General features: G+C 43.6%; 1 protein-coding gene across 1 annotated transcript in view; it reads right to left on the minus strand.

The window, feature by feature from the left end:
- Positions 1–2,538: 2,538 nt before the first annotated feature.
- Positions 2,539–18,363, minus strand: part of uchl3 (ubiquitin carboxyl-terminal esterase L3 (ubiquitin thiolesterase)) — a 41,498-nt gene continuing 25,673 nt past the window's right edge. Inside the window, exons 6-7 of the mRNA XM_069890554.1 lie at positions 14,109–14,167; positions 2,539–3,122 (exon numbers count right to left, since the gene is read on the minus strand). Coding sequence (XP_069746655.1) covers positions 3,039–3,122; positions 14,109–14,167 — 143 coding nt within the window. The 3' untranslated portion in view covers positions 2,539–3,038. The remainder of the gene's footprint in view (positions 3,123–14,108; positions 14,168–18,363) is intronic.

The raw sequence follows: 18,363 nt of genomic DNA on the forward strand, positions 1-18,363 counted from the left end.
AATCTGGAGGTTCATTTGAATTTCCCAGGCTGGTACAAGATATCATAATTGTAGGTAGAAAGTTCAATTCTTCACCTCAATATCTTATCATTTTTGATTTTACCTCACTGCTGGTTGTTGAAGATGAAAGCAACTGCTCGTTGGAAGTCAGCAAGGTAAATCGTTTGCCGGTGAGGTAGTGTCTCCAGTGCCGTACCACCTCATCAATGGCTTCGGCCTCCTCAAGAGAGAAGGGTTGAAATTTGGGACCCTGAAAGATGCCGGAAAAAAAGGCTATGGATCTGCCTGCCTGGTTAAGGGTGGAAGCCAGGGCAAAGTTGGATGCATCACTCTCCATCTGGAACGGGGTGAATTCGTCCACAGTGTGTATCGCAGCCTTGGCAACGCCCGCCTTGATGCGGCTGAAGGCCGCACAGAACTCTGGCATCAGAGGAAGATTTGACAAGGGGGTGGGCCTCGTTTGCATAATTGGGGACCCATTGGGCACAATAAGAGAAGAAACTCAGGGACCTTTTCAGGGCTTCGAGGCTGTAGCGAAGTGGGGAGGGGGGAACAGAGGGTGCATGTGGTTGGGATCGGGACCAATGACTCTGTCCTCCATGACGCATCCAAGGATAGCGAGGCAAGTTTTGTGAAATACACACTTATCCTTATTGTAAGTAAGGTTAAGGAATTTGGTGGTCTGGAGGAATATTTGAAGAATGGTGTCATGATTCTGCAGGTCATGGTCACAAATGTTGTTGTTGTCCAGATACGGGAATGTGGCCTGCAGTTCGTCATTCGGTCCATCTCCCGCTAGAAGTCCGAGACCCCGTTGGTGACACCAAATGGAACCCTCTGACCTAATTAAGAGCGTGTATCACCTACTTTTGGTGGTAAAGGGTTTACAGTCAGGGGTGAGGCTAGTGAGCAGCGGTGGAGGGTTGGAGGTCTTTGTTGTCTGTGTCCCATACAGTCAGAGTCACAACATGGTAGCTGCTAACGTCTGCCATATAGAACTTGAGGCTTTGTGGCTTACTGGCTTTACCGCAAGGGAGTAATGCTGCACCTTGTTGGGTTGGATGAAGTTCTCCGTATCCCACTATTGAACAGGCAGCTCATCTCATGACCACTTACCTCAATGCCCATCATTGATCTGGTGAGTTGGTGAGGCTGCCTCAATCCAGCGTGATGGAGGCTAGTGTTGAATTGATGTCAGACTTTGAGGATGCGGTGGAGTTTTCGGGTGTTCAATTCCAAGATGGCGATGTCCATGATGACAGCCCCCCACGTGGCACTACAGGGTTGACATGATGGCGATGTCCAAGATGGCGGTCCCCACACAGCACTGCTGGGTTCAGAGGGTGATTTGGATTTACACACCTTTGCATAATGCCCTTTCTTTTCACAGCTAGAACAAACTGTGTCTTGCGCCAGGCAGTGTATTCTAGGGTGTTTGTGCAGGCCACAGAAGTAGCACTTCAGGTGTTCATGGAGTACAGCAGCCATGGTTGGGTTACTGGTGGGACGTGGCAATGGCTGTTCTTCACATCCCAAGATGGTGGCTCTCGCAGTAACCACGAGGCAGCCACTTTGTAGGCTGAGTAGGTGTCCATATTTTGGAGGGCCACCTTTAGCGTGTCCACTAGTTCAACTGCCCTCTGAAAGTTGAGCTCACCCTGCTCCAACAGTCTCTGCCGGATGTTGCTGGATCTGATACCCATGACATAAGCACCTCTGATCAAGTCCTCCATGTTCACCACAGCCGTCATAGGCCCGTCCGAGAGCTCACAGGCCCGATTTCTTGGGTTGGTGTTTTCGGGTAGCCAGGAGGTGCCTAGCGTAGACCTCATTTACCTTCCTCAGGTACTGGCTTTTCAGTACTTCCATCGCCTCTGAGTATGACTCAGCATCCCTGATCATTAAATATACCAGGGCCCCGACCCAGAAATGTAGTACTTACAGTCTGTCATTTTTGTTTTTGATCGAATGATAGTAGAGGCGGCCTCCGGGAACACTTCAAAGCAATGCTGCCAGAGTTCAAAGCTTTTAGATGCATCAGGCGATTGTGGGTCAAGTTTCAGCTTTTCTGGTTTCAAAATGTGCTCAATTATATTAAAAAAAAGTTAATAAAATTGATGCACCATCAATTACTTCAAAAGACTAGAATATAGTAACTGATCGGCTTTTTTTAACAACAGAATGGAGGCACATTCATGCTGGTCGACTGTCCTGGACTGAGGAGGGAGCTGTGGCGCAGTCACCTTTATTCAGGGGTCAGTGGGAGGAGCCTCTGGCACAGTCAGCCAAACTATAACAAGTATCAACACAGCCAAAACATATGTCCAGTGGTTTACCACAATTTTCCAGAAGAACACCTTGGACAACCACTTGGTATCTTGATTTGGGAGGGGTAAGAGGGTAGTATTGAGGCAACTTGCAGGGTCCAAACAGCATAGAAACAAATGGCAGGGTTATTGGACTGAATCAGTGCAAAGTAGTTTGGTCAGGATTTAGCGGCAAAAAGAAACTACCTAATGAAAGCAGTGCACCAAAACACACAAATAATAGTTATTTTATTTATCAAGGAGCATTAAGATTTTGCATTATCATAACGTTTCAGTGATTGCATGGTGTCCATTTATATTCTAGTTAGTGATTTAAAGTACAGCCTGCTGCAAGCATTTCAACAACCGTCTGACAGCCTCCAGCTGAAATTCTCTCAGTCCCTCACTAGTTGTCAGCTGGGACTAATTTGATAAAATGGAGGACTGCTGTTATAGCAAGACATTAAGTACACACCAATATACACTTCATTACTGTCAAAAAGAGAGTCATGTGTGAGAAGTTTTATTTCTGACAATTACCAGATTTCTTTTTAGTGGGTTGGGAGAGATGCTGCTAGGAAAACATTGGACATGTTCCAGGAAGAGTATAATATCAACTTGACAGGTTAAATCAGAAAATCACAAGTTCAAGGGACTGGAGCGAGGCAACATCTCTAGAAGTCAATCCGAGTTTACTTTTGTGGCTTCTTTTTCACTCCACATTGGAGCACTTTATACCTTGTAGAGAGCCATCACCGTGAACCGTAATTCATCAGGGTCACGCTGCATAAACTTCTTACAAACTTCTATTGCATCCTGGAAAACAAATTGATAATTACGAAGTTTTAAAAAATTTGAAGCCTCAAAGTCCAAGGCCACACCCAACCACGATCAGAAGTTTTGTTTAGTCAGATTCAATGATACTTTAACAAAGTTAGTTGTCAGGCAAGAATGCCATGGTTGGGGGGAGGGGGGGGGGGTAGAGAAAAAGATACTCCATTGCCAAATTAAACTGCAACAGGCAAATAATTCCAAAGCATTATTCAGATATTGTTGCCCTGAAATAAAGAATTTTACCAAAATTGTGAATCAAAATAGACCAAATAAAACATACTAATTAGGAGTAGGTGGCCAATCACTATCATGGCTGTTCTGATCATGATCCCAACTCCTTAGTAACCTTCCACTTCCTTGCTTATCCAGAATCCATTTGGAGTTGAATATATTCTCAATAAGCAAGGAAATGGATGACTTTAAAAAAATGTCTAAAGAGCCCTGCCTCATCCACCCACTGAAGAGACGTTCCAAAGACTCCTGACCCTCAGAAAAAAAGTGCCAGCTCCATCTTAAATCCATCCCTCCACATCTCAGAGAACCAAAGTCTCTCAAAGGCACAGATGAAGGTGGGACGTCAACTTTGATTAGCTCCGAGTCAGAAGAAAATGTCATTGCCTGCAGGAAGAGACAGGAATGGAGAGGTGCAGAAAAGAGAGCATGACGTGGTTTTTAGACTGCAAGCTTGCAACGGCACAATCAAGGAATTTTGCCTCTACACAGGCAGTCTAAAAAGGAATGTGCAAGGATTTTGAGTCAATTTTGAGTCAGGACCCCTACAACATTTCGGAGGAAGCCTGCAGTGTAAATTGTACTGGAAAAATTCATTGTCGGTCATTAGGCCCTTTCAGGTGGACCCTCCGCCTTGAGGCCAGCTACAGGAAAGGATTTAAGACTGCAAATGCACCTTTCAGGTGGCAGCCCTAAAAGGCTGCTGCAGCGTTAACTGGTCTACCTGAAAGGGCCTAAGGTGCCTTTGGACCTGATGGAGGTGGGGCGACTGGTGCCGCAGCGCCACCTGTCATCAATATGCAACATAGCAATAGCCGTCTTCCCTATCCATAATCCCCCACGCAGGTGGAACTGCTCTGTTTCCCTGAACAGTTCCAGCTGCATGGGGGATTATGGGTAGGGAAGCCCGCCTTTGCTGTTGCCCCGGTGCCGCCAGCCTGGCTGTTACAGCCTGCATCGGCTACCCCAACCCCGACATCCCTGGCCCTTGCCCCGACAACCATCTCTGCCCTGATGGACTCCGCCGGCTGACCCTGCGTCGGCTGACCCTGCCCCGACAGCCCCCGCCGGCCGGCCGCCCTGCCCAGGCAGTCAGCCATCGGGGAGTTGGGTCGTGGGCTGATAGAGTCATTAGCCCACCCCCAGGCAGCCATTTACAGCGGCTGCACATTCAGGTGCATCGGTGGAGCCCGGCACTCCGCCCTCCCAGAGGAGGATTGGTGTCAGCACCTCGGAGGTGCTTCTGCTGCATTCAGGTGAGTAGATCTTTAGCCGCAAGGGGGGAGATTATGCAGCTTTACACTGGGGTCTTCAGGTCACCTGAAAGGGCCTACTCACTACTCCACATCCAACCACCAGGACTGTTGCACTCACACGGGCAGTAATTATTTTAATTTTTTTCCATGATTTTCCTGACATTGCCATCTAAAAACCATAGTTGAGAAAGGCAAGGCATGGTTAAATGAAAGAGGCCTCAAAGCTGGGAGTAGGATGGAGATTGTGGCATGTTGCGTAGTTTTCTAGCAGTGCTAGGTAGTTCCAAAGACAACAGCTGTTTAAGTGGGTGCCTGAATGGATGACACATCAATGCATAGTTGATAGTACTGCTTTGGTAAGAACATTTTGTCTTCTGGAGTGTAATTACCCATGCACAGCCACACCCAGGAGAAACTATTTCACTTCCAATGCAGGCAAACAAGAAACCTGCATATCCTGGGGTCGAGTCAACTACCTTTCGGTTTCTCCGGATGCTACACCACTTGCTGAGTTTCTCCAGCATTTTCGTGCACTTCATTTTCAACGCAGTGCAGGTCAAATCATCTGCACCCATGGTGTGGAAATTGGTTGGGGCTGCAAGGATGATTCATGACAGGAAATGTCCAATCTAATTTCCCAAATGGTCAAAACCATCTCTTGCTACAATTTAAATCAATTTTCAATTTCATGGTGCTGGAAAGCTGTGATACTGGATCCTTGATTTCTTCTACTACTACAGCCTGCCCACAAACTAATCTGCTGACCAGGAACTGTTTACATTGCATTTATCAATGAATGACCAGAGTCCCAAAATATTTCACACAAATGTGTGAAATTCTTACAATGTCAAGGATAACGATATCCTGTTTTGTCTGAGAAAGCTGACAAACATTGGAAGAGCAACCCCTGCCCCCACAGTCTCCTTCAGTGACACTTGCTATATTATCAAGGACGAGATAGTTACAGCAATAATTTTAAAAAAATCACAAACTTTCAAAACGTACTGGGGGGGGGGGGGCGGGGTGTAGGCTAATGAGGGGTAAATTGAGAGCACGGACTCGTGGGCTGAAATGGCCTGTATGGCTAAATTATTTTTTTTTAAAATAGGCATTGTAACTGCAAACTGGCCAATTTAGCAATTAATGCCAATCTGAAAGATTTTCTGATTTATTTATTTTCCCATAACACACCAAAAATTTTTAAAAATGCAGCAAAATCATTTTCAACTCACCTCTTTACAGATGACAGACACATGATGTTCCCTCAAGACATCAAATGTTAAATTTGCTTTGTTGCTCCCACAATGTTCAAAGGTCAAAGGTGCAGATCAATGTAATTAACTCCACTCCCCAACACCAATACCCACCTGCAGAGGTGGATATAGTGCCAAGAAAATGAGAATACACAGACCAGAATGTCATCTTCCTCCCTATGTCTATGCCATACTGCTCTTCAGTGAAGGCTTCTGGACTCCTTACTGTATTTCTTGGTGACTACCTACTTCCTGCATGTAGAATTCTGTATTCATTCCACTAAAACCATTCATAAACCAAAGTCATAGATTCACAGAGCTATACAGCATAGAAACAGGCTTTTTCATGCTAACTGAACTCGTCCTATTTGCTTGTATTTGTCCCAGATTCCACAAAACCAGTCCTATGCATGTCTTTGGCTTGGCTTCGCGGACGAAGATTTATGGAGGGGGTAAAAAGTCCACGTCAGCTGCAGGCTCGTTTGTGGCTGACAAGTCCGATGCGGGACAGGCAGACACGATTGCAGCGGTTGCAAGGGAAAATTGGTTGGTTGGGGTTGGGTGTTGGGTTTTTCCTCCTTTGCCTTTTGTCAGTGAGGTGGGCTCTGCGGTCTTCTTCAAAGGAGGTTGCTGCCCGCCAAACTGTGAGGCGCCAAGATGCACGGTTTGAGGCGTTATCAGCCCACTGGTGGTGGTCAATGTGGCAGGCACCAAGAGATTTCTTTAGGCAGTCCTTGTACCTTTTCTTTGGTGCACCTCTGTCACCTATGCATGTACCAGTATCTTAAATGTCATAAATGTACCTACCTTGAGTTTCCTGGACAGCTTGTTCCATTTACCTATCTCTCTCCATGTAGAAAATGTTGCTCCTCCACCACTCATCTTAAAACTGCTCTCTAATTTTAGACTTCCTGACCCTGGGTAAAAGATTGGGCATATTCACCTTATTTATGCCCCTTATAATTTTATACATACCTCTAAGAGATCTTGGGCTCCTAAACTTTAGGTAAAACCACCCAAGTCTATCAGCCTCTCCTTATAACTCAAGCTCTGCAATCTCCGTAACATTCAGCTAGACACCCGAATGCACGTGAACAACATTTTCAGCACACCTGAAGAAGGAAGGGCCAAGGCCCAAAATCTTGACTGCCTTCTGCTTTCCATGGATGCCGTGTGACCTGCTGAGTTTCTCCAGCACTTTTGTCGACTGCCCAAGGCTCCAGCATCTGCAGACATCCTGTTGACTAACATTCTTGCAAATTTTTTTTCTCTCCTCATCCTTCCAAGCTTCATGACATCCTTCCTAGAGCAGGGTGACCAGAACTGTGCACAGTACTCTAAATGTGGCCTCCCCAATCTCTAGTTCAACTCTAACCCAATGTCCTAATTCCCACACTCAATGATGTGATTGAAGAAGACAAACCACCCTGTCCACCTGTGTTGCCCCTTTCAAAGAACTATTTACCTGAACCCAAAGGTCTCTCTTTTCTGCAACATTCTCCAGTGCTCTACCATTTACTGTACATATCCTGCCTTGGTTTGACTCACCAAATTGCAACGTCTCACATTTATCTGAATTAAACTCCATCTGCCATTCCACCACCCATTTACTCAATTGATCAAGATCCCACAGTAGTCTTAAATAACCTTTGTTACTGCCAACTGTACCTAACTTTTGTGTTATCTTCAAACGTATCTACCATGCCACCTAGATTCGCATGCAAATTTTTAAATGTTATTTTAAAAACAATGTAGCATTGAAGACCCTTCCAGCCAACAAACCTGTACTGCCCAAATATACTTTTTTTTTCTTTGGCTTGGCTTCGCGGACGAAGATTTATGGAGGGGGTAAAAGTCCACGTCAACTGCAGGCTCGTTTGTGGCTGACAAGTCCGATGCGGGACAGGCAGACACGGTTGCAGCGGTTGCAGGGGAAAATTGGTTGGTTGGGGTTGGGTGTTGGGTTTTTCCTCCTTTGCCTTTTGTCAGTGAGGTGGGCTCTGCAGTCTTCTTCAAAGGAGGTTGCTGCCCGCCAAACTGTGAGGCGCCAAGATGCACGGTTTGAGGCGTTATCAGCCCACTGGCGGTGGTCAATGTGGCAGGCACCAAGAGATTTCTTTAGGCAGTCCTTGTACCTTTTCTTTGGTGCACCTCTGTCACGGTGGCCAGTGGAGAGCTCGCCATATAACACGATCTTGGGAAGGCGATGGTCCTCCATTCTGGAGACATGACCCATCCAGCGCAGCTGGATCTTCAGCAGCATGGACTCGATGCTGTCGACCTCTGCCATCTCGAGTACTTCGACGTTAGGGATGAAAGCGCTCCAATGGATGTTGAGGATGGAGCGGAGACAACGCTGGTGGAAGCGTTCTAGGAGCCGTAGGTGGTGCCGGTAGAGGACCCATGATTCGGAGCCGAACAGGAGTGTGGGTATGACAACGGCTCTGTATACGCTTATCTTTGTGAGGTTTTTCAGTTGGTTGTTTTTCCAGACTCTTTTGTGTAGTCTTCCAAAGGCGCTATTTGCCTTGGCGAGTCTGTTGTCTATCTCATTGTCGATCCTTGCATCTGATGAAATGGTGCAGCCGAGATAGGTAAACTGGTTGACCGTTTTGAGTTTTGTGTGCCCGATGGAGATGTGGGGGGGCTGGTAGTCATGGTGGGGAGCTGGCTGATGGAGGACCTCAGTTTTCTTCAGGCTGACTGCCCAAATATACTAATAACCAACAAACCCCCTACATTTTTGGAAGGTGGGAATTAATATAAATGAGGAAATCTGAACTCAGCATTAATCTCTGCAAAACACCAATAGGCCTCCAATCTAAAAAAAAACCCTCTATCACCACCCTATCTCCTACTGCATATTTTATATCCAATTTGCCAGCTCATCCCAAGATCCCATGCCATCCAACCTTCTGAACCTTGCCAAAGGGCTTGCTAAAATTCATTTAGACAATATCTACCATCCTGTCCTCATCAATCTTCTTAGTCACCTCTTAAAAAAAAAACTCATTTTGATTATTCATAATCAGTCCTTGCCTTTCTGACTATTCATAATCAGTCCGTGCCTTTCCAAACGCATGTAGATCCTGTCTCTTAGAATCCCCTCCAGTAAACACATGCAATCCCATAACATGACACTTAAGTGGCCTGTAGTTCCCAGGTTTGTCTTTGCAGCCTTTCTTCATTAAAGGCACAATATTAGCAACCCTCTCGTCTTCCCCAGTACCTCACTCATGCTGACGATGAAAAAAAATCCTTGCTGGGGCCTCTACAAATTCTTCCATAGCTTCGCACAATGTCCTCAGATACACTTAATCGGGCCCAGGGATTTATCAACCTTTATGTGATTTACGAACTCTCGTACCTTCTGCTCTGTCAGTAGACTCTGTTCAGGACATCACTATTTGCTTCCCCAAGTCCCTAGCATCTATGTCTTTCATGACAGTAAGTGAAAGTGAAAAGTATCTGTTTATGAACCTCCCCCCCCCCCCCCACCCCCCGGCACCTGTGGCCCAGACACAGATGGTCCCATTCTACCCCCAGTTATCCTTTTAGCCCTTAATATACTGACAGACTCACTTAGAATTCTCCCTTCCCTTATCTGTCAAAGCTACCTGATGTTCCCATTGCTCCTGTCCCAATTCCCCTTGAATGTACTGCTACATATCCTCTACTCCTCAAAAAATTCACTTGATCCCAGTTACCCATGCCTGGCATATGACTCATTTTTTCTTAACAGAACCTCAATATCTCTCATCATGGGATGTTCTCTTCTTCTGCCAGCCTTGCCCTTTACTCTAACATTCTGCTCCTGAACTCTCACTATCTCACTTATATCTTATCTATGTTGGAAGGGGGAGTAAATTTCCTGCAGTTAAAAAAAAATCCATGGACAGCATCAATGTCCAATGCATTCTCGAATATTGATAAATGTGCCTTATAATGTTCTAAAAGTATTGAAAAAAGTTTAAAACATTAAATATTGTTGTGGTTGAAGAGGATCTTCATTCCACATTGCCTCTCTTAAAACCTTTCTATACTGGTCAATATCTAACATTTATGATATGTTGTTGGGAATAAGAGAGGCTCCCTCAGATAAAATTAAAAAATCCTGGGAATAGGACCTACAGCTTTAATTTCTGAAGGAACATGAAATGTAATTTTAAAATTGGTTAATACCACTTCTTTATGTGCCCGCCACTACCTCCTACAATGTAAAAGTAGTCTATAGGGCTCACATGTTCAAAGTTAAACTATCTCGTTTTTATGTGGATGTATCTCCACACTGTAATCAATGCAACAAAGGAGATGCCTCATTAATTCATATGTTTTGGACATGTCAATGTCTTGAAAATATTGGAACAAAGTATTCCAAATTTTCTCTGCATTTTTTAAAAAGTTAATTTTAAACGTAATCCTTCAACTGCTTTATTTGGTATTGTTGGAGAGAGTGACATAACTTTAACGGGATCTGAGCTGCATGTATTAGCTTTTATTTCTCTTATGGCGAGGTGGGCAGTGTGGTTCAGATGGAGGGACATTACCTTGCCTAGTCATGCTCAATGACTATGTGACGTCATGTCACGTTTAAACTTAGAGAAGATTAAATGCTCAATTTCTGATTTGAATTCAAATTTTCAAACACTGTGGGGACCCTTTTTGAATTACTTTTATAATCTTTGATTTGTAATGAAGGTAGAATTGTTGACTAATGAGGCAATTAATCACTCTGATAAGAATTCTGTTCTCCTTTCTTTTTTGGTAGTGAGTTTAGTTTTTCCTTTTTTTACAATAAAATATCAATTCAATATAAATCTTCTTGATTAAAATGTGGGGTACCTTGGATGAAATGAGAAGATTTAAATGCATCTTTTTGACTTTATGTACTCTGTATTTTTGGATGTGAAATTTCACTGTTAATAAAAATATTGAAAATGAATATACTGAGCAGCTTCAAGACTTTCTACAGGCAACTCCCTACGTTGGTTTGAAGTTGCTCCTAAACAAGCAATCACTGTTCAGGATGAAGATGGGATTCTGTTCATACCCTTCTGTACACATTCCCTTTCATTCAAATCCTTCTGAAATGGCTCGAAGCATATGAACAAAAACATAAATTGAGATCAAGTCTCTGCACAAACCGACAAGCGGCAAGTCAGTTGCAAAGGCCAATGGCCTAATTTTTAAAAAAATCTACTGAGTCATTCTTGGATTAAAGAGGAGAATTTAAATTTTATTTACAACACGGTAGAAGCCGATTCTGGCCACGAGGACAGTGCCGACCAATTAAACTACAAACCATGTACACTTTGGAAGGTGGGAGGAAACTGAAGAACTCAAGGGGAGTTCAGGTCATGGGGAGAAAATCCAAAATCCTCACAGATAGCAGCAGCCTCAAACCCATGTTGCTGGCGCTGTAATAATGTTGTGTAACTGCTAAGCTAACTGTGCTAGATCAGTGTTACAGCTCAAAAACAGGCGCTTTGGCCGAATATGTCCATGTCCTATTTGCCTGCTTTTAACTCATATCCATCTAAATCCTTCCCATCAATGTACTTGTCTAAATGTCTTTCAATCTTTATGATTTCATCTGCCTCTACCCACTTCCTTTGTCAGCTTGTCCCATATAACCTTTGTGTGAAGAAAGTGCTCCCAGGTCCTTTCCCGTCCCACTTTACATCTGCACCCTCTCGTTTTAGATTCCTGGCCGTGGGAAACAGAAATGTGATCATTCACATTATCTGTGCCCCGCATGATCTTATAAATCTCTGCAAGGGCCCTCCTTAAGATTCCTGTACTCCAGGGAGGAAAGACCCAGACGATCCACCTCTCCTTATAATTCAAGCCCAACAAGTTCCAGTAACATTATTTTTAATCCTTTCTGCATGTTTTCCAACTTTAATGATTACATTCCTTGCAACTGGGTGACAAGAAAGGCACACAATATTCCAAGTGTGGTCTCAACAACATCTTTGATACTTGTAACACGGCGTGGAGACACATGGGATCGCAGGTACTGAAACCTGGAGCTGGAAAGATTTTGCTGGAAGAACAAGGTTCAGTGAACCAGTGGGAGAGAAAAGGCTGTTGATGTTTCGGGTGGGAATCCTTCATCGAGACCCTTCTCAACTACAAATGTTAATGTCAGGGAGCAGCCGTGGACATTTCTTCTACATTCTTCCCATTTCCCCGATGAAGAATTCCAATTCGAACCACTGATGGTTTCTTTACTCCCATTGCCTTCCTCCAGCAGATTGATTTTTGTGACACAAGATCCCTGCTCCTGTCACATAGGACAGACCCAGACCCTCCAGCACAGGAAATCTGCACTAACTACCCATTCACATTGATCCCTTGTCAATCTCTCCATATCTTCATCAACCTCTCCTGGATTCTATCATTTTGCCACAAACACTGATGGCAACTGCAGTGGCCAATTAACCCTTCTTTGTGACATGGGAGGAAACTGGAGCAGTCGGAGGAAATCAGCACAGTTTCAGGTGCAAATCCCATGCAGACATGGCCGGAGGTTAGGCCTGAACCAGGGCCTCTGAAGCTGTGAGCCTGCGACTCTTCTAGCTGCACCACCGTTTCAGACTGTTCATTCTTCGCAGATAGGTTTTCCCTTCCAAATCCTCCACCTTGAACCCTTCAGATCCCTTATTGGTCCTTGCTCGAAAGGTTAGCACCTTTCTGGTGGTCTCTCCTCTTAACTAAAAATGTTCATCTCAGGAAGCAAATTTGCGAAGGTCTTCTGTAGTCTTCCCATTTCCTCAGCATCTTTCCCTCAAGGTGTTTTTTTGTATCTTTATCTTTGCTATCTAAAGTACATTGTTTGACCTGGTGAGCTTATCCAGCATTGTATTTTTACTCCATGCATGTGTTAGGATTTATTTCTCTCCAAACTAATTTTAGGATTGCACTGCGGTGAAGAGTTTATAAAACCAAGTCCTAATTGATCAAAGCCAGCTAGAAACTAGCACAGAAGAACATGTATCGGGGCAAAGCAAGACAGAATCTGCAGATCCTCCATAAACAAGTGTTTTGAAATCTGTCTCCGCCGAGGTCAGGGTGGTTTGGGAAGATCAGACAGATAATTTGCTATGTTTCAAGCAGTGTTAGCTGAGAACTTATTTTTTGCATTTCATATTATGAAAATAGTTTTAAAAAGTCATCAAGATCTTGTGGAATTTGTAAGATAGCATTTATAACAGTGAACTAACTTTACCTGTGGGATGCTACAGTAATGTGGCACAGCCTGGGGAGATGCTGCTTCACTGTTCCAGTGACCCGGCTTCAATCCTGAACTCCAGTGCCACATGTTCTGAGCCTGCATGTTCCTCCTGTGACCTTGTGGGTTTCTTCTGGGCCCTGCAATTTCTTCCCACGTCCCAAAAGCATGCAGGTTGGTCAGTTAATTGGCCACTGGGGCAAGTGGTAATCGCCAGAAAAATAAATGAGAAAGTGGAGTACTAACATTGAATTAGTACTACTTGATGCTCGATGGTTGGTGTGGATTCAGTGAGCAGAAGGGGTCTGATTCTGTACGACATAACTACGGTTTAAATGCTTCATTTCTTGACCGAGAATCAAACAGACTTCAAATTTTCACCTGCCAAGTTGATTCAAATACAATAGCACTCCCTCAATGCACATCAAAAAAAACCCCCTTGCTTTAAAGAACGAGAAAAGGAAGCTGTGCCAAGTTGAAGTTGCCAGCAACTGTCAACTGAACTCAATCTGATAGCTCACTGAAGAGCTTAGGAGGAAGAGAAATGATAAATATAAAAATCTTTGAGGCAAACATCTAATCAGCCATCTTCATGCACATCATAATACTAAAGACGATGTCATGGTTCATTTTTAAGAATGAGCCACAAACAACAACTATAGATAAAAAAAAGCATGCAAACATCTACTGCATCAAAACAATAAAACAGCAAAATATGATTAAATCCAATTGTAAATTATAAAAACTTAAAATTTTAATCCTCTCAGCAAGTGTTACTCTAGAAATCTGGATAGCTCGGAATTCCATCTCCTACTGGCAGCGTACTTGAAAGCAAATTAAGGTTACTTTAAACTTTTAACGTCAGTAAAGTCTTTCCAACAAGAGTGCCCTTGCAGTTGAAAGCTTTTTCCAAAAGTGGAATTTGTTTTTCTAAAGTATTGACATTATGTGGACCCCAACTCTTCATCGACGTAGACTTGAAACCACCTCTTACCTCAAGCAAACTCTCAGCTGTCGTATCTCCATGATTTATAGGAAATGGTTTGCGCCCATCTGGATAGGAAAGGAAACATTACAATCGTAACTAATTGCACAGAAAAGGCCTGCATTTATATCCTGCTGCTCATGGCACCCTTAGAAACACTTACTCAGTGACACAGTTTTCGGATGTAGGAAACACGCATGTTCACAGCAAGCTCCCTCAAACAGCTATGTGATAACAATTAGATAATCCATTTCAGTAATGTTCGGTTGGAGAGATCAGGGATCAGTACTTCTTTGTGGAGATGTGCAGGGTACATTCACCCAACAATTCAGACAAAACCACAATTTAATGAGTTGTCCAAGAGATAACACCTCCAAAAGCACAGCACCTCCCTGGTATTGCAAATGAGGGCCAGCCCGGATTCTGGTGCTCGAGCTTCTGCTGTTGAATTTGAGCCCAAAATCTTTTTGACTGAGAGTGGAACGTGTCTCAAATGTGGCTCAGCTTTTGTGCCTATTCAACAGCTAATTTACAGCCTAACAAAAAAAAAGAAAAAAGGAGGGCAAATCTATTTTTCCTGGTCTCACCCTGATGTGCTCAACTCATTTGGTCATTACCTCCTTGAATGCACAGGCTGACCTTGGGCATGAGTGACCCCTGGTGGTGTGACTCCACGTTGTAGTTACTGGCGACCAAATCTGGGTGAACTTGGAGATGATTCTGCGACTCAGTGGTTAAGGGGATTTCTTGCTGGACTGGGGAACATGCAAGCTTGCCAAATAGCCCAGAGAAGAGGTGACACAGCCATTTTCGGTGGCTCTCCCCTACTCCCAACAGAAGGAAGGCAACATCAGATGAGACCCTGAAGATAGCGGAGGCTGGTGCATGCCTCTGAGCTGGTGGTCCAACTCACCAGCTTGGTACAGACAGCTTTAGAGGGCTGTCAGGACCACTCCCTACCCCGAGACAGAACAGGGTTCTGATTAGTCATTTTTGCAGCAGCTGTGCTGCTGAAGAGTGTGCTGAAGACTGGCTGCTGCTCTGCTCATTGGAGCTCTTGGTGTTTTTAAATTATCTGTGGAGATGACACCCCACCCCCATTTATCAAGAGTGAATAATAAATACTAAATATTTTAACATTGTATTTTCAGCCACGGTAGAAGCCGATTCCGGCCATTTAAACCCATGCCGCCCAATTACACCCAACTGACCCACACCTCTGCACATGTTGAAGGGTGGGAAAAAACTGGAGCACGCAGAGGTCACGGGGAGAACAAACAGCGTCAGCTTCAAACCCAGGTCACTGGCGCTGTAATAGCCTCGTGCTAACCGTGCACCCCTGCCCCACATCCCATAAAACAGTTCCAGATAATCTGCTGTCTGACTACCAGAAATCCAGAAGATGGGAGTGCTTGCTGCCATCCCTGTCCACTCATGGGAGCCATCTAACATACCCCATCGTGTTTCCCATGCTCTCTTGTAATGCCAGGATCTGGTTTCCTGCATTTCCTTTTAAAAATTCATTAAAAAAAAATTAAAATTACTTATTCCCTGAAAAATATTATGTGGAGTATTAACAAAAGAATAATGTCCAAGTGACCTGAAAAACCTACTGGTCAATAGTCAAGTGTGCCACATTAATGGAGTTGGACTGTGATATTTTTTCAAAAAAGGCGCCTGAATCCACTATTTAATGTAATATTTTAAACTGAAGATAGAGCAGAGTGACAGGACCTTCCGGCCTACGCTGCCCAAATGCATGCCTGTGACAAACCTTGTATGTCTTGGGAATGTGGGAGAAATCTGTACCACCTGGAGGCAACAGGGATAGCCTCAGGGAGAATGTACAAACTCTTTCCAGGTAGCAGAGGGGGATTCAAACCCCAGTCCCTGGCGTTATAATAGCAATTTGCTCACTGCTAAGCTGATATGGAGAAATGTACTGCTCCCAGAGTAAGTACTTAAAATAAATAGTTTCTAGGCTTCAGTACATGATTAAGACGGTAAAATTAATATCTGCCGACCATGAAAATTGCACTGTCTTCCAAAGCAGCTATACAAGAATGAAATAAGAATAAAGTACTCTGTCCCTGTTCTCTTGCGACCGGCACACATCAACACCTCAATGAGTTTCTGGCATGGAGTGTGTTGCCCTGGAAACTAGGTATGCAAAAAATAGAAATATTCCCAAGGGTCAAATGCTTTCAGCATGACCACGCACACATCAAACTTTGCAGCATCATTGAGAGAGCAAGGATTATATAGTTTACTACAGCTGGAGCATTCTAGTGAGAAATCCACTGTGCTCCAATCAATGTCATCTGTACTTCAAATTCAACAGGTTAACTCACGTATGCAATGATTGGCCATTTGGACAAGTTGCTTATGGAATAATTAACTAAAACATTGCACACGGAGGGAAAAGTAAGCTTCATACCACCTAGTTTGTATGGGTCAAGGACCTCCAAACTAAATTCAGACAGACAGTCATGAGCAAGTCTTGAAGAATGAAGCTGCCAGTTATCCTACTGCCTCCCAGGGCAATGCACTGAGCTGTGCTAAGGAATGACAAGAAGCACAATTTCTTGTGCTTCTTAGAAAGCCGAGCTTCCTGACAGAAAATAAACCCAAACTTTGATTCAAGCAAGGTCAGCATCAACAAGGCCTCTTCAAAAGATCAACTGCAGAAACCCTTTGGAGTAAGGGGGGGGGGGGCGGGAGGGAGGTGTGCTTCATTGAAATAATGGGACTGATTGAATGAAAACGGTTGTTCCAAACTGCATCTTGATTTTGCTCTTCTGTGCGCAGGATTCTTTTATTGGGGAAATGGGGCCAAAAAGTATGCAAGCTAAATGGCATTTCAAGATTTGATTTAACCTGTTGTTATATGTTTGAGATAGTAAAAACCTTGGTTCGGTCTGCAAAAAGTTGCCACAATAAAAGATCACAGAAAACCACATGGTTAAAATTAACAAGATTACTGATGAAGACTGGCATTTTAACATAAGAAAATCAGGTTTATTCATGGTGGCTTTCGTTCATTGGCGGGCGGGTGGGAATCCCGTAGTCATTGGCATCAACAACCTTTTGATCCATCATTAACTGGGTCACTCAGCACTAGAAAACGCCAAATAATTTCTTAAAATGATCCGTGTAATCACTGTTAAGTCAGGTTTCCAAATTCCAGATGAACGAGCAGTACTTGTCAATCTGTGATCCAAACAGCTGGAAATATGGTAATTAGCATTACCATATTCTTTTCTTTGGCTTGGCTTCGCGGACGAAGATTTATGGAGGGGGTAAAAGTCCACGTCAGCTGCAGGCTCATTTGTGGCTGACAAGTCCGATGCAGGACAGGCAGGCACGGTTGCAGTGGCTGCAGGGGAAAATTGGTTGGTTGGGGTTGGGTGTTGGGTTTTTCCTCCTTACCATATAGTCTCCTCTTTATTATACAATCTGTAGTGAGATTTACACGAGTTATAAAATAGTTAAATGAATAAATATGTTTAAGGACTCTTAGAATGACCCAGAACAGAAAAAGGACATCCAGCAACCCCTACCTAGCACTTGGAAAAGGCTAGTCAATCACATCCACTCTCTAACCCTCACTCAGAGCATTTTAGATCTTCGGAAATGCATATGTAAGCAAAAGCTCATCTCATCTTTAGTTGATTCGCTAATTAGTTTTGGTTGTCCTTGTTTGAGAAAAATGGCCCTCAATTTGTTAGTGTCAGGGCCTTCCTGATTTTAAACACTTCTCCTTTAAACCTACGCAGCTCAAAATGGAAAATTCATGCAGTGTTTCTCATCTCAACATGAACTGAAAGGTCACAAATGATTAACTTTGCCAATCTCATCCCCACCTTCGCCAAGTCCACACAACCTTCTTCTTAAAAATAATGAACAGTACAAATTCCAAAGGGCCTTTCATTTAATTGCATTGAAGGGTAACCCTTGTATTTCTTGAATTATATCGACTTTCCTCTGGAATTTATTTTTTAGGGAGTGAAATTTGTAATTTGGTTTTATATAGGATGGATGAAAGGAGATTTGAACATAATATTTTCAGATGAAGATTGGTTCTCTCCTCTCAGCTTGATTAATGCTTATTACTATTTACAGTGGTGTTATGGAATAAGAATAAAATTATGATAAAATACATCTTAAAAGGGTAAGATTGTGAGGATTAGTTATCAGGTCACATTCCACAAACATCTCATTTGCCATTCAAGATCTATGCAAGGGCAGACTTCATGTCTGCAGT

Source organism: Narcine bancroftii, chromosome 7 (assembly GCF_036971445.1).
Source record: "Narcine bancroftii isolate sNarBan1 chromosome 7, sNarBan1.hap1, whole genome shotgun sequence".
Classification (NCBI taxonomy): domain Eukaryota; kingdom Metazoa; phylum Chordata; class Chondrichthyes; order Torpediniformes; family Narcinidae; genus Narcine; species Narcine bancroftii.